At 43.5% G+C, this 12,518-nt stretch overlaps 1 protein-coding gene across 5 annotated transcripts in view; it reads left to right on the top strand.

Moving 5' to 3' along the window:
- The window catches only part of LOC102310750 (neuropilin-2), a 94,648-nt gene that overhangs the window by 44,618 nt on the left and 37,512 nt on the right, over window positions 1–12,518 (top strand). For all 5 annotated transcript variants that reach the window (XM_005925934.3, XM_005925935.3, XM_005925932.3 and 2 more), the window contains exons 8-11: window positions 3,066–3,210; window positions 8,276–8,451; window positions 9,185–9,352; window positions 10,388–10,532. In XM_005925934.3, the coding sequence (XP_005925996.1) occupies window positions 3,066–3,210; window positions 8,276–8,451; window positions 9,185–9,352; window positions 10,388–10,532 (634 nt within the window). The remainder of the gene's footprint in view (window positions 1–3,065; window positions 3,211–8,275; window positions 8,452–9,184; window positions 9,353–10,387; window positions 10,533–12,518) is intronic.

The following is a 12,518-nucleotide window of genomic DNA, read 5'->3' as shown; positions in this document are numbered from 1 at the left end:
ATGAGAGAGATGTGTGTGTGTGTGGTGTGTGTTTGTGTGTGTGTGTGTGTGAAAGATAAAAATCACTTTTTTCTTCTTGTCTACAATCCATTGAACAGCAGGACTCGTCAGGGGTGACAAAATATGGATGAAAGGAGTTTGTGACTTGGAACAGAACAGAAGCAGGCCACCAGGCCAGCTGGGAATTGAACCCGTGACCCAGTGGGTGTACAGCACAAAGTCGGCCTCTGTGAACTCACGCCCTTACAAAAGCATTCATACTAGAAACTGTGACCTGTTAAATGATGGAAAAATGCCTACAGGCCCCAAAGACTTAATGGGATTGTGGTAGCAGACTGTAATTACAAGTGTGTGTGTGTAGGGTGTGTGTGTGTGTGTGTGTGTGTGTGTGTGTGTGTGTGCTGTGTGTGTGTGTGTGTGTGTGTGTGTGTGTGTGTGTGTGTGTGTGTTTGTGTGTGTGTGTGTCTGTGTAAAAGTGTAATTATGAAGTCTCGCACACACACACACACACACACACACACACACACACCCTGACACACACACACTTGTAATTACAGTCTGCTACCACAATCCCATTAAGTCTTTGGGGCCTGTAGGCATTTTTCCATCATTTAACAGGTCACAGTTTCTAGTATGAATGCTTTTGTAAGGGCGTGAGTTCACAGAGGCCGACTTTGTGCTGTACACCCACTGGGTCACGGGTTCAATTCCCAGCTGGCCTGGTGGCCTGCTTCTGTTCTGTTCCAAGTCACAAACTCCTTTCATCCATATTTTGTCACCCCTGACGAGTCCTGCTGTTCAATGGATTGTAGACAGGAAGAAAAAAGTGATTTTTATCTTTCACACACACACACACACACACACACACACACACACACACACACACACACACACACACACACCTAAAACAAGGCAAACATCTATAAATGCGTAGCCAAGCAAGTAATTGCAAGGCCTTTGGCTCTGTTGAACAAGGCTCACCGCTCTGTGTAATAAACACGCTATGATGTTTTCAGCATTAATGTAACATAATAGAAAGAGTGTTAAGGAAAAAGAGGCTTATTTGCTCCTGTAATGAAACAACAGCATGGATTATCTTCCTTGAATTTACAGCCGTTTATCATCAGCGAGAGACGAGATAGAGACATCGGAGAAAAAGACAGAAACGAAGGGAGAAAAGGAAATGAGAGAGCAGAACCCCAGCTGTTCTGTCCTGCTGGGAGACCAGCGGAGATGGCTGTTGGCGAGAGAGACTGTCAGATAGACAGAGATATAAAGCCTTGATGTCAAAGACAAAAAGGGTCCTTCTAGCTTGCATTCAGTTTCCTTTTATCTGAACTTGTGTGTTTTCAGAGGAAGTGTGGGGAGTGCAAGAGCTCAGAGGGCACCGTGTGAGAGCAGAGACACATTACATGCATGTGGGGGGACAGTGGTGTCTGCACGCAGTGTGTTAGCGCATGCCGTGTGTGTGTTTGTGCATCGGGGGGTTACGATGTGTTTTTCTTCGTGCTGCATGTGTGTGTGTGGTTGAGTCGAGAGGACGTGAGAAGAGGATGCTCTCCCACATACTTACGCCCGTGATTTATTGCACACTGCATGCCCTCAGAGTGTGTGTGAGTGTGTGAGTGAACCTTTGCACCCCTTCCCTCCTCGGTGAACAGTCACTTTATTAATTTTGTGGCTTTATGTAATCACGTAGAGGAGAAACATTAATCTGCTGCCTTTTCACCTCACATTAAGTTTCATTAAATGTTGTCTTGAATCACAGCTGTGGACAGAGGCGTAAACTTAACTACAAAGCAAAAGATGATTGTTTTTCATCGTCCCACGGTTTAAAGAAACTAGATGGTTGTATCATATGTGTCATCTTTCTACCACTTACAGTCAGGGGAAAAGAAAGTGCTCACACTTTCACTTGTAAGAGTTTACATATCAGGACACAAATGATCACGTGGTCCTCAGCAGGTCAAGTGCATACAGCATCGGATTTATATCAACAATATTAGATTGTGTCATTATTTATTTAACAGAAATTAACCAAAGAAGAGAAAAAAACTCAACTCAAATATCTGTGAGCTGATAAAAGGACAATAATTTCAGTTTATTTGGCCAATGTGTAAAATTAAATTAACAGTTTAAAACATTTGAAGGTTAATCCTGCTGTACAGAATAGCTGGGATTTATTATGTGTATGCAGTACTGTGCACGAATACTGAGCCGCCCTCATTTTCTGTATATTTTGCAAACATACATGGAAATACAGCAACAACTGAGTTTGTGCAATTCTAAATAGTCTTCAGGAGTCGTTCTCCAGGCTTCTCGGAGGTCATTCAGAGCTCTTCTTTGCTTGTTTCTGCCTTTTGTACCTTTCTCTGATTCAACACTGCTTCAATCATGTTGATGTCCGAGCTCTGCAGAGACCAGTCCATGACTGATCATGTTCCACTGTGTTTGTTTTCACAGCACTGCCACAGTGTTGGGATCATTGTTGCGCTAAAAAAGGAAGCTGTTGGCATTCAGACACTCTTTACATGGTTTTGCATGTTGGATCAAAATCAGTTTTATCAAGGTCTCCAACACCGGTGGCTAAAATGCAGCAGCAAATCACAAAAGAGCCTCCACCGCGCTCGAGAGATGGCTCTCGTAGCGTGCCGAAAGATACAAAATAAAACTAGTTCTTTGCTACATTGCCTCTTCTTGTTCATTCCCTGAAATAGACGACTTTTTCATGTGTCAATGATTCATAGGTCAGGATTAAGCGGCTTAAAAAACAAGCAAAAAAGCATTTCTCTGAAATTGGATCAGGCAAAAGGACGAGACTGAAAATGAGTGAAAAGCAGCCAATGTCCTTCAGGAAGAACTTTGGCTCAAGAGCATTTAAAAAAAAGACAAAGTCTGGCTCATTGGAAGGAAATAAAAGAGAGATGACTTTTGCACATCGCTGTATGCAGCTCATAGAAGTGTGACTCAGCAATATCGGGCTGTCTCCCATTATCCTTACTGAGCTCCAGTTCTGCAGACGGACTCCAAACGTCGCACTTCTAAATGTTCCTTTCTGTCTGCAGGTTTTCCATGCCAACGCTGACGCCACGGAGGTGGTCCTCAATCGAATCCCACAGCCGGTCCTGGCCCGCTTCGTGCGGATTAAACCTCAGACGTGGAAGAACGGCATTGCGCTGCGGTTCGAGCTATACGGCTGTCAGATCACGGGTAAGACAGATGGTGCTTTTTTTTTCCTGCGGTGTTTCTCAGACTTTCTCGGGACAGGGGTCAACCTCCTCCTGGGATTCCAGCGAAAACACAGAAGTCAGTTTGTCAAGTGCAGGAATATGTGGAAGGTTTTTCTTTATTTGTATAATCTAATAATAAACAGGTTTGTAATTTGTCCATCCATTAACTCCTATTCATAATTCTGTTCATGCCGCCTTCTTGTCTTTTTCTCCTTTTCACATGTGTGCAACACACCCACCCTCGTGTGCACTCTTGCCCTTTCATATACATACACTCCCACTTGCGCACACACACACACACACACACACACACACACACACACACACACACACACACACACACACACACACACACACACACACACTCAGTCCTAATAGAATAATACTAGAGTGTGATGTGTGGGTGATAACATCAGAGAGTAACAGGCTCTCAGCTTTCATCTGCAGCCCTGGCAAACAAACACGATTTCAACCAGCATAATCAGCTCAATACTATAAATAGATAAAACTTAATTAGACTGTCTGTGTTTGTGTGTGCGTCTGTGCGTATATGGTAAAAGAGTTTCAATCCATTTGAGCATATCTGTGTGCATGTGTGTCCCGCTCCACTGTATCATTATTAGGTTAGGGCCTCTCTCTGCTGCCATCGTAGCGGCCATTGAGAGGGACAGATATGCTCTTATCCAGGAGGGCTATTTCAGCACCCACACAAATCACAATCACACCGAAACAATATGATACTGAGTGTGTGTGTGTGATAGATAGACAGGGATGTGGAATATATCAGGTATCTTGCCTGTGTTTTTATTTTTTTACTCTATTTTAACACCTGAAATTGCATTATATATCACTCTGCCTTTTTCACTGCTTTCAGGAGTGAGAGCATATATAACCCCCGTTTTTTGGGGCATCGCCCTGCCTTTTGCTCATCCCTGCCACCTTGCGATTCCTGTCATCCATCATGAGAAAAACATTGAGTTTATATGCAAAGTCTTGACACTTTCAAGGCTGGTTTTTGTAACGAGGGATGTCAGAGTTTGATATTTCCGAGGCTCGTGGCAAGAAGCAGAAACTGTTCTGCTGCAGTTTCAGGGAAAATGTCCATAACCTGCTGAAAAAGCCCAAACATACCTGCTAATGGCCATGCAGTATCTTTTCTGAGCACACAGACATGCAGGCAAACACACAGTCAAACACACTGCCAGGGGGAATGTGATAATGCCCTACACAAGCCTATAAAGGCAGACATAAAGCAGTCAGTCACTGACATGTCATTAACTTAAATCACACTTTTATGTCTTCTGCTCTACTTTTTCCTCCGTCTCTCTCTCGTCAGTATGTTTTTCTTCCTCTGTCCTTCTTTTACCTTTGCTGACAGCCACCATTCCTTCTTCCAGCATCCCTTCTTTAAATCTTCCCGTCCCTGCTCTTCCTCCCTCCATCGCTTCTCCCTTAATCTCATTTTATTTTAGCACCGCAGCACTTATCAATCATTTATTTTTAGCACCTTTTACTATTTTTCCCAGCAGGGCTTGTGTAGCGTGTGTATTTGTAGAAACTACACACGTGTGCGTCCAGCTGTGCGTATGCATCAGCTAAGTAGCGCCTCGGCGCCGTACTTGTGAGACCCCGTTATCAGAAACGGCACAGTGGGAGTTTGTGTTCACCTGTGTGTGGGCGAAACATCAGAGCATACGTGAGAGGAAGTGGGCTTCTGAGAGACCTTTACTGTCCGACTGCTGTGTGCATGTGCGTGCATCTCTCTGTGTGCGTGCATTTGAGAGCTGAAACTATTTCTGCTGTGCTATCTGTAGAGGTGATATGCTGCACTCCTACGTTAAAGGAGCTGCTAAAATACACCGATGCAGGAAATAAGAAACACAAAATAAATGACACGGGAACAGCGTTTCCTTCTAGCTAATCGGTTTTCATGTCTGCTGTAGAGCTCGAAGGAGCCATCCAGCCTGGCTGGAGCTGTTGTTGTTTATTGTTGATTCATTATTTACCATTCTGAGGCACAAACGTCACGGCATTAAACATTCATCTCCGTGAAGACCTGAAGAATGTCACCATCAATCAGCGTCAACCTTCACTGTCAGCTGGCTCTCTCTCTTTCCCACTTGCATCTCCCTCGCTCCCTCTTTCTCACCCTTTCCTATTCACTTGCTGCCTTTTCAGTCCATCTCCCTGTTTGACCTTTTGTCTATCTCTTTATCGTCCCTTTGTCCTCTAACTCCTCCTCCTCACCTTTGTCTTCCTCTCCTCCATCGCTCTTGTCTTCGTCCCAGATCAGAACTGGTCACTTTGGTTTTTTTGGTTCCTTTTGTGTTTCGTCATTATTCATGGCAGTACCATATTTTGATGCTTGTCGGACTAAAAACCATTTGTCAGTGTAATAAACAGTATCCCTTTGATCTCCAACATCATTTAGTGCTTCCATTTGAGAGTTCTCTGGCTCAATTCCCCATGAAGAATCCCCCTTTTGGTAGGCAGGTTAAAATTATGCATCAACTTTGCAGCAGCAGGAAGGCAAAATAATGAAATGGGCTGATGGAAAGCAGCTCAAAGGCACCGCGCCGCGTAACACACAAGTTGTTGTTTGTGTCACAAACACAACATTTTGCTCCCAGATTAGATCAAAAGGTGGCGCAGAATTATCCCAGACCTGAAAGCGACGTTCATTTAAGAAGGATTGTTAAAAGACAGATGCTTTGGTGTAGCAGGAGCCTGCAGACGGAGAACAGTTTGGACAGTCCAGCATCGTTTGAAGAATCATGAAAATATCAGATTATGGCCCATTATGTCCAAATTACTTACCAGATACAGTCCTGTGCAAATGTGTCTTTGTATTTTCTGTCTTTGTTACTTTGTTACTAGCAGCATGTCCCAAAATTCAACTAAAGAAATGTCTTTAGTTGGCTCAATAAAAAATAACAAAGTTTGACAGACATGAAATTGGATTTTTGCACCAACAAGGTGATTCCCAAAGTGCGATTAGCTGGAAACTTGGCATATCTCAGCCTGGTGTGCAGTGTGTCCTTAAAAATTTAAGAAAACTGGACCAAAGTGGAGGACCGAAGAAGAAGTGGTGTGTCCTGGACTGACTGTGGCTACAGGTCTGATGGAGCGATGAATGCAAATTGGACAGTTCAAGTCGTTGTCAGCATGTACGCAGGAGGTCAGGAGAGCGGTCCAACAGTGAGTGCCAGTGCAGTGAAGGCATATCCTAGCTGAAAAAACACACAGTGGAGCTTCAGTCATGGATGGGTCTCCCCAGGACTCGGACCTCAGCATTACTGAAGCAGTGTAGGATCAGCCAAACACAACCAAAGGCAGAAACATCCAAGAAGAGCTTTAAATGTCCTTCAGGAAGCCTGGAGAACCTTTCCTGAAGATCCTCAGGGAAATTAGAAGAAAGCCTTTTTAACGAGGAAGGTGGTCGACATGTGCTGCACCTTTATCCCCAACAATACTGCTCCAGATGGCTCAGTAACCCGAGCTCTGGAGGGCCTGAAAATTTGTCTAAAACGATGCATGAGCACTCAGGTATCGGAAACCCAGTGGAGTCCTGGGTGGCATCCGTGTTTGGACGGGTGGATTCAATCTACCTGAGGAACTTCGATGGGCCGAGGAGTGATACAACACGAGGTGTGGTGTCCTTTTGGAATGTCAAAAGAGGGAATGTGGAGATACAGAAATTCTTTTATTGCTGCCATATAACCTGCATCATTATAATTGTATTAATAACATTCTTTACAGCATTATTCCATTTAATAATATTTCTTACAGATACTGCATTACAGTTGTTTATTGAAGATGTCCATTTGAGGATCCTTCCATTATGTTAACTTTTATTACAAGTACGGTTAGAAGTATTTTACACACATTGCATATCTGTGCCTATTTTGAGTTGATGTTCGGTTCATTAACGGTCTTAAGCTTCACTGCCGTGACTGTCCAGGTGATCCATGCTGAGGGAAACTAGAACATAGAAGGATAACTGCATGCTTACAGTACATATAATACATATAATCTAGGAATAGGCCTGAGCAGAGGCCCAAATGTTTCCAGCTTCTTGTTGCAAACCTGTTGCATTTTATTCTACTTGGTAACAGATGAGCAGAGTCAAGAATTAGCCTCAGAGACCCTGAGGGCTTAAGATTATTACCTTGTATGGAAGGTGTTATCAAAATGAGAAGTTTTATAGCTATTAAAGATGTACAAGATGTACGATTAACTGTGACTAATGTCTGGAACCTATTTTAATCTGTCATTGACGCCATGGGGGGGCGTGTACCCCACTGCTTTATAAGTGTCCACAACATGTATTTTGGTCAGAAGACATATGTTGATGTTTTCTCCGGGCTGTTAATAAACTCAACGTTTGATTGCACTTTTCTGGGGCCTCCGTGGTTTGTGACACTGCTCTGCATTGATCGATTTTGCGACATACCAAATATTGATTTTCAAGCGTTGTACAAACTCCGTTGTTGCCCTATAGACTCTATTTCCATGTATGTTTGCATATCGTTCAATAAGTTGCTGCAGTTGTTTCTTACGAGCGACATATAAAGAACCGAGTGCTGTATATTACTCCAGAGGATTTCAGATTTTTAGCTTCCGGGCAGCCTCTAATATTACATAACTAGTTTCATATGCAGCATGAAATTCCCAGCGGTAAACATACAGTGAGCTGTAACAGCAGAGGACAGGAGAGCACATCACTGCATCAAACTTTAAATTCATAAAATCAACCATTTAGCACCAGTGTTGTTGCTGCTTTAATGTTTTTAGCTGCTGACTGATGTTTGAGGCACTGAGTCAGAGGACGGGAATGTTTTCCAAAACGTTCCCAAACTGCTTTTCTTTTATTATTATTATTATTCTTAAATGAAAAGAAATGAGGGGTATCAATGTTTGTTTTGTGCACTGATTGTAATAAGCTGGCAGAATAAATAGAAGTCATCTTTCCTGCCTTAAACTTGAGAAAAAACCCTCAGCGGTAGCATTAAGCACTCCTTCCTCTCTGTGTTCTGATCTATCAGATGCCCCCTGCTCAGAGCTGCAGGGCATGTTGTCTGGTTTGCTTCCTGACTCGCAAATCACTGCGTCCTCCATGAGGGACATCCACGGCTCCATGGGGGCCGCCAGGCTGGTGGCCAGTCGATCAGGCTGGTTTCCCAACCCAACGCAACCCATAGTTGGAGAAGAGTGGCTGCAGGTATGTCGCTATAGCCTAGCATCCTTCATCTGCTCTGTCTTTTGATTTTTTTAAACTGCGTGTGAGCGGCGAGGGGTGAGCTGTCAATCACAAGGAAGCCACGACGTTGACCAAAACCTGCTTTGTCATAAATTTTACTCTTAATGGCAGCACAGTATAGGAACGCACTTCAGTTTATAACGGAGAACACTTGAAACCAGACACTGAGACCATAAACGTCTGAACATCAGAAAAGGTCGTCTGAAGTGATAAATCAAGCGGGGGTGGGGTCAGTTTCCCAGAGACTTGTTTTTGCAACTAAAGGAGCCATAAAAAAGCATCCACATCTGTCTTTTATAATGTAATCTACGGTTTGGTCAATCAAATACTGCAGGGCTTTTCCACACCTGCACTGGCGATCACAACATCCACCGAACCCACAAAATTACTGTAAAATGACACACGTGACAACAGCAGGGTCTCTAAACACTGATGGAGTTTTCAGCCGTCATTTAGATTGCATTTGTGAACTGACCTTGGTCATGAACTGCTATTGAATAGAAAGAAGAACCCATTTCCAAAGGCTGAATCTTATTAAAAGTTCCCCAATGGAAAACCAACGTTTGATTGATTATATGCTCGGGAAAGTCACAGTTGCCACAATGGGCAGGGGATCTGGAAATTGATCGGTTCCATGGCGCAGAGGGCGAGCGAGCAATAATAACTTTGTTTAACTTTGTTTTGTGTGCTGCAGGTGGACCTCGGTGTGCCCAAGATGGTGCGTGGCATTATTACCCAAGGTGCACGAGGCCTGGAGGGCAGTGCGGAGAACAGAGCATTTGTCAGGAAGTACAAACTGGCTCACAGCTCGAATGGCAAAGACTGGACCTACATCACTGACAGCAAGACTGGGTTTGCTAAGGTAGAGGAGAACACACACTCTCTCCTTGTTTTTGACACAAACGGGGGCCCCCTCTGTCCTCTGGTCCGCCGTCACTTCTCACTCATTTGCAGTTATTTATAGCCGTCTCTCAGCCGAGCCTTTCCCCCCGTCTCCCTCTCTTTCTCCTCATCTTTGTCTTTTTCATTCTTGTCATTTTTCGCAAAAACGCCGCTTTATTACAGCCTCGGCTCCGATAATAATTCAATTTAATCACCTCGCTCGTCATTCTTCGTGCTTCTGTGTCTTCCTCTCCCCGAGTCCTGCGCTCTCCCTCTCTTCGTCTCTCATCCTCTATTTGTCTCTCATGGGTGTTAATTAAAAATGTCTTTCCTGCATCAACACTCAGCACTGCTGGCGTCTAACGCACTGCGAGACGGGCACTTTAAACTTTGTTCTGCTTTCTGAGTCTATGTCTTAAAACGCTTTAATAGTACTACTGAGTGCCTGGATTTTCTCCTGATGCTAAAATCCTCTTCTCTCTCATCTGTCTTTTTAAATGAGCGTCCTGGGAAATTCATCTTATGGTTTTTAAAATTTCAGAAATGGGGAACACAGAGGATACAGTTCAATTAATGAAACCAATAGTACAACTTTCACGGCCCATGTTTTTTGAAAGGATCGCTGTAGTCTTGTCTGTATGAAGCTTGTAATAAATCTTGTGCTTTTGCCAGAGGCTTCTTCTGCCTCAAAGACGATTTGGAAATCAAAGGAAACATCTTCTTTCTGTTGTTTTTTTGACACATGTCGCTCTGGGCGGGGAAACAATGCTAGTTAGTGTCTTATTTATCAAGACTTCCATTTTTTTATTGGTTTCTCATCAGGCGGGATAGTGAAATACCAACACTTGACTGCCTCCACTGGATTTTCTGTTGTTTTAGGAATTTTTTTAAATGGTCAAACAGATTTGGGCACCAGGCAAAAATGTATTGCTGACTGCCTTTGAAACGATGTCAAAGAATTTAGCATCAAATGCAGTGAAACTGTTTCGTGCTCACCTTTCACATTCTTCCTCAGATCTTTGAGGGCAACGGCCACTACGATACTCCCGAGGTGCGGAGGTTTGACGAGATAGTGACTCAGCACATCCGAGTCTTTCCAGAGAGATGGTCGCCCGCCGGGATCGGCATGAGGATGGAGGTTCTCGGCTGTGACCTGCCCGGTAGGAGCGCACACACGTGGATGATAGGACAAACTACACACAGATGAAATAAAGTTGCATGCGTGGATAATGCAGGAATGAAAGTGGAATACATCTGCACATATACGATAAATTAAACGATCATATTTCAAAACCAAACACGTGCTCTTTAAATCAGAGATTTTTGTCTTCGTCCTCGTCGTCTTTTTATCTGCCCTGTGTGTGGCTTTGTGCTCTGATATGTAGATTTTGCACGTGTACACAGCATGTTCCACGCTACAGCGACACAGTTTTCCTGGTGCTGGATTTGGATTTTTTCACTACAATGCCAGAATCTCAGCTTTAATTCAAGGATTCAAGCGTGTCATATGAAACCAGATGTTACATTTTAAATACTTGATGGCACATTCTTTGTCCAGAACCTGTGGACCTGCAAAAATGTGTCAGTTGCTTTCACTGTATTTGTGGGTTATCATCCATCTGTACTGCCTGTCCAGGCAACTTTGCTGTATTTGGTGGAATATGAGCAGGAAGTTTGTCCCTACACTTGAGAATTCATCCCAGTGGTTCTTTCTTCTTATGCATCATCAGTAAAGACTGGTGGCCCATCATTATGAAGGGTGCTTCCAGATGGGGTTTGACTTGCTTTTGATACTGAACACTGGTTTGCACCTTGTGCTGAACCTTCTGCATTTCCCTCTTCAAGTCCTCTCTGCATGATGCACTTGGATAATAACACACTGACCTCCAGGAGAGTACTCTTTACCCGGCAGTGTTTCTTTATCTATCCTGAGATCATTTGCTGAGCTTTACATGTAGCTGAAATGACTATTGAACCCTTTATGTTTCCCAAAGCAGCTCTTAGGCTCTGAAACTCTTAAACTTAATAATAGCTGCACTGTGATCTTTGGTCCTTCCCTCTGTTTGCTTGTGAAGAGCTCTGTGATTTTCAGAGCAACTAAGATAACAAACCTGTGTCTGTGTCCAAACAAACGTACATATATATGAATAACTGTAGTATTTGTGCTTCTGTCATGGATTCTCCAACATATCGGTTAAAGTTAATCATCTTGCTCTGCGGGAGGGTTTTCCACATGTCTGGACAGGGATTAACATGTCTAGGTCATGGGACTTTTACTAATAGTGGCCAGCTGTGGACTATATTGTGTTCCCAGCCCATTATGTTAGCAGAATGTTGCTAGTGTGTCGTGAAGGATTAGGTGAACTTTGGTGTTTTCCTTTTCCTGTTGTGTTTTTTAATATTTTAGCGGAAGCCGTTGTTTATCAGGAGTGCTTCTTAGTGTGCAGTGTGTGTAAAGTGATGAATGTGGACCATTACTCTGTGTGCCACTTTACTGAGCTGTGTAACCACAATTTATTATAATATGCTAGCGTTGCATGGACCTTGTTAGCTGTGGCAAGCATTTTTTTTCAGCTCGACAATAATTTAAGCATTAAAGCAATCCATTGTACAAACCTGACACTTTTTTTTCTTCTGCTCAACTTGAGCAGTAATAATGAGCTGTTTAAATTTCCACTAGATGAAGCAGAGACAATGGATCCAATGTTATTAAAGCTGGGATGTTTGAATGCATGATAATATGATCGTGTCCTTTAGATAGCCAGTTATTACACAGTAATACACAGTAACAGCAGTTGAGTTGTGTTTTCATAACCAGACCTCTATACCTGCTGCTGTTATGACCAGTCCTCTCCTTCCCCGTGCTCTCTGCTTCCAGCGTTTTCAGATTTTACTGCTTCAGTCAGGTTGTGACAGGTGAAGACGAGAACAGGAAATGACACGTACCTGTTCCCAGTGGACACGAAGGGGGTTGTTGCTGCGACCGATGGCTCCAACTCTGTGTCTCTGAGCACGTGTGTGTCCATTTGGGTTTCCAACAGAGAGAGAGGGGGGAACCCGAGGGGAACGTTATATCCCAGATGTGTCAGGCCTAACCAGGAGGCCGGTGATGATGGGGACAGAAGGGCAGCCTCTTCTGTTCTTAA

Source organism: Haplochromis burtoni, unplaced genomic scaffold (assembly GCF_018398535.1).
Source record: "Haplochromis burtoni strain Fernald_Lab_line unplaced genomic scaffold, NCSU_Asbu1 Contig_74, whole genome shotgun sequence".
NCBI classification, from domain to species: Eukaryota; Metazoa; Chordata; class Actinopteri; order Cichliformes; family Cichlidae; genus Haplochromis; species Haplochromis burtoni.
Note: the sequence above shows the minus strand (reverse complement) of the source record. Positions and strands in the feature narration are given on the sequence as shown.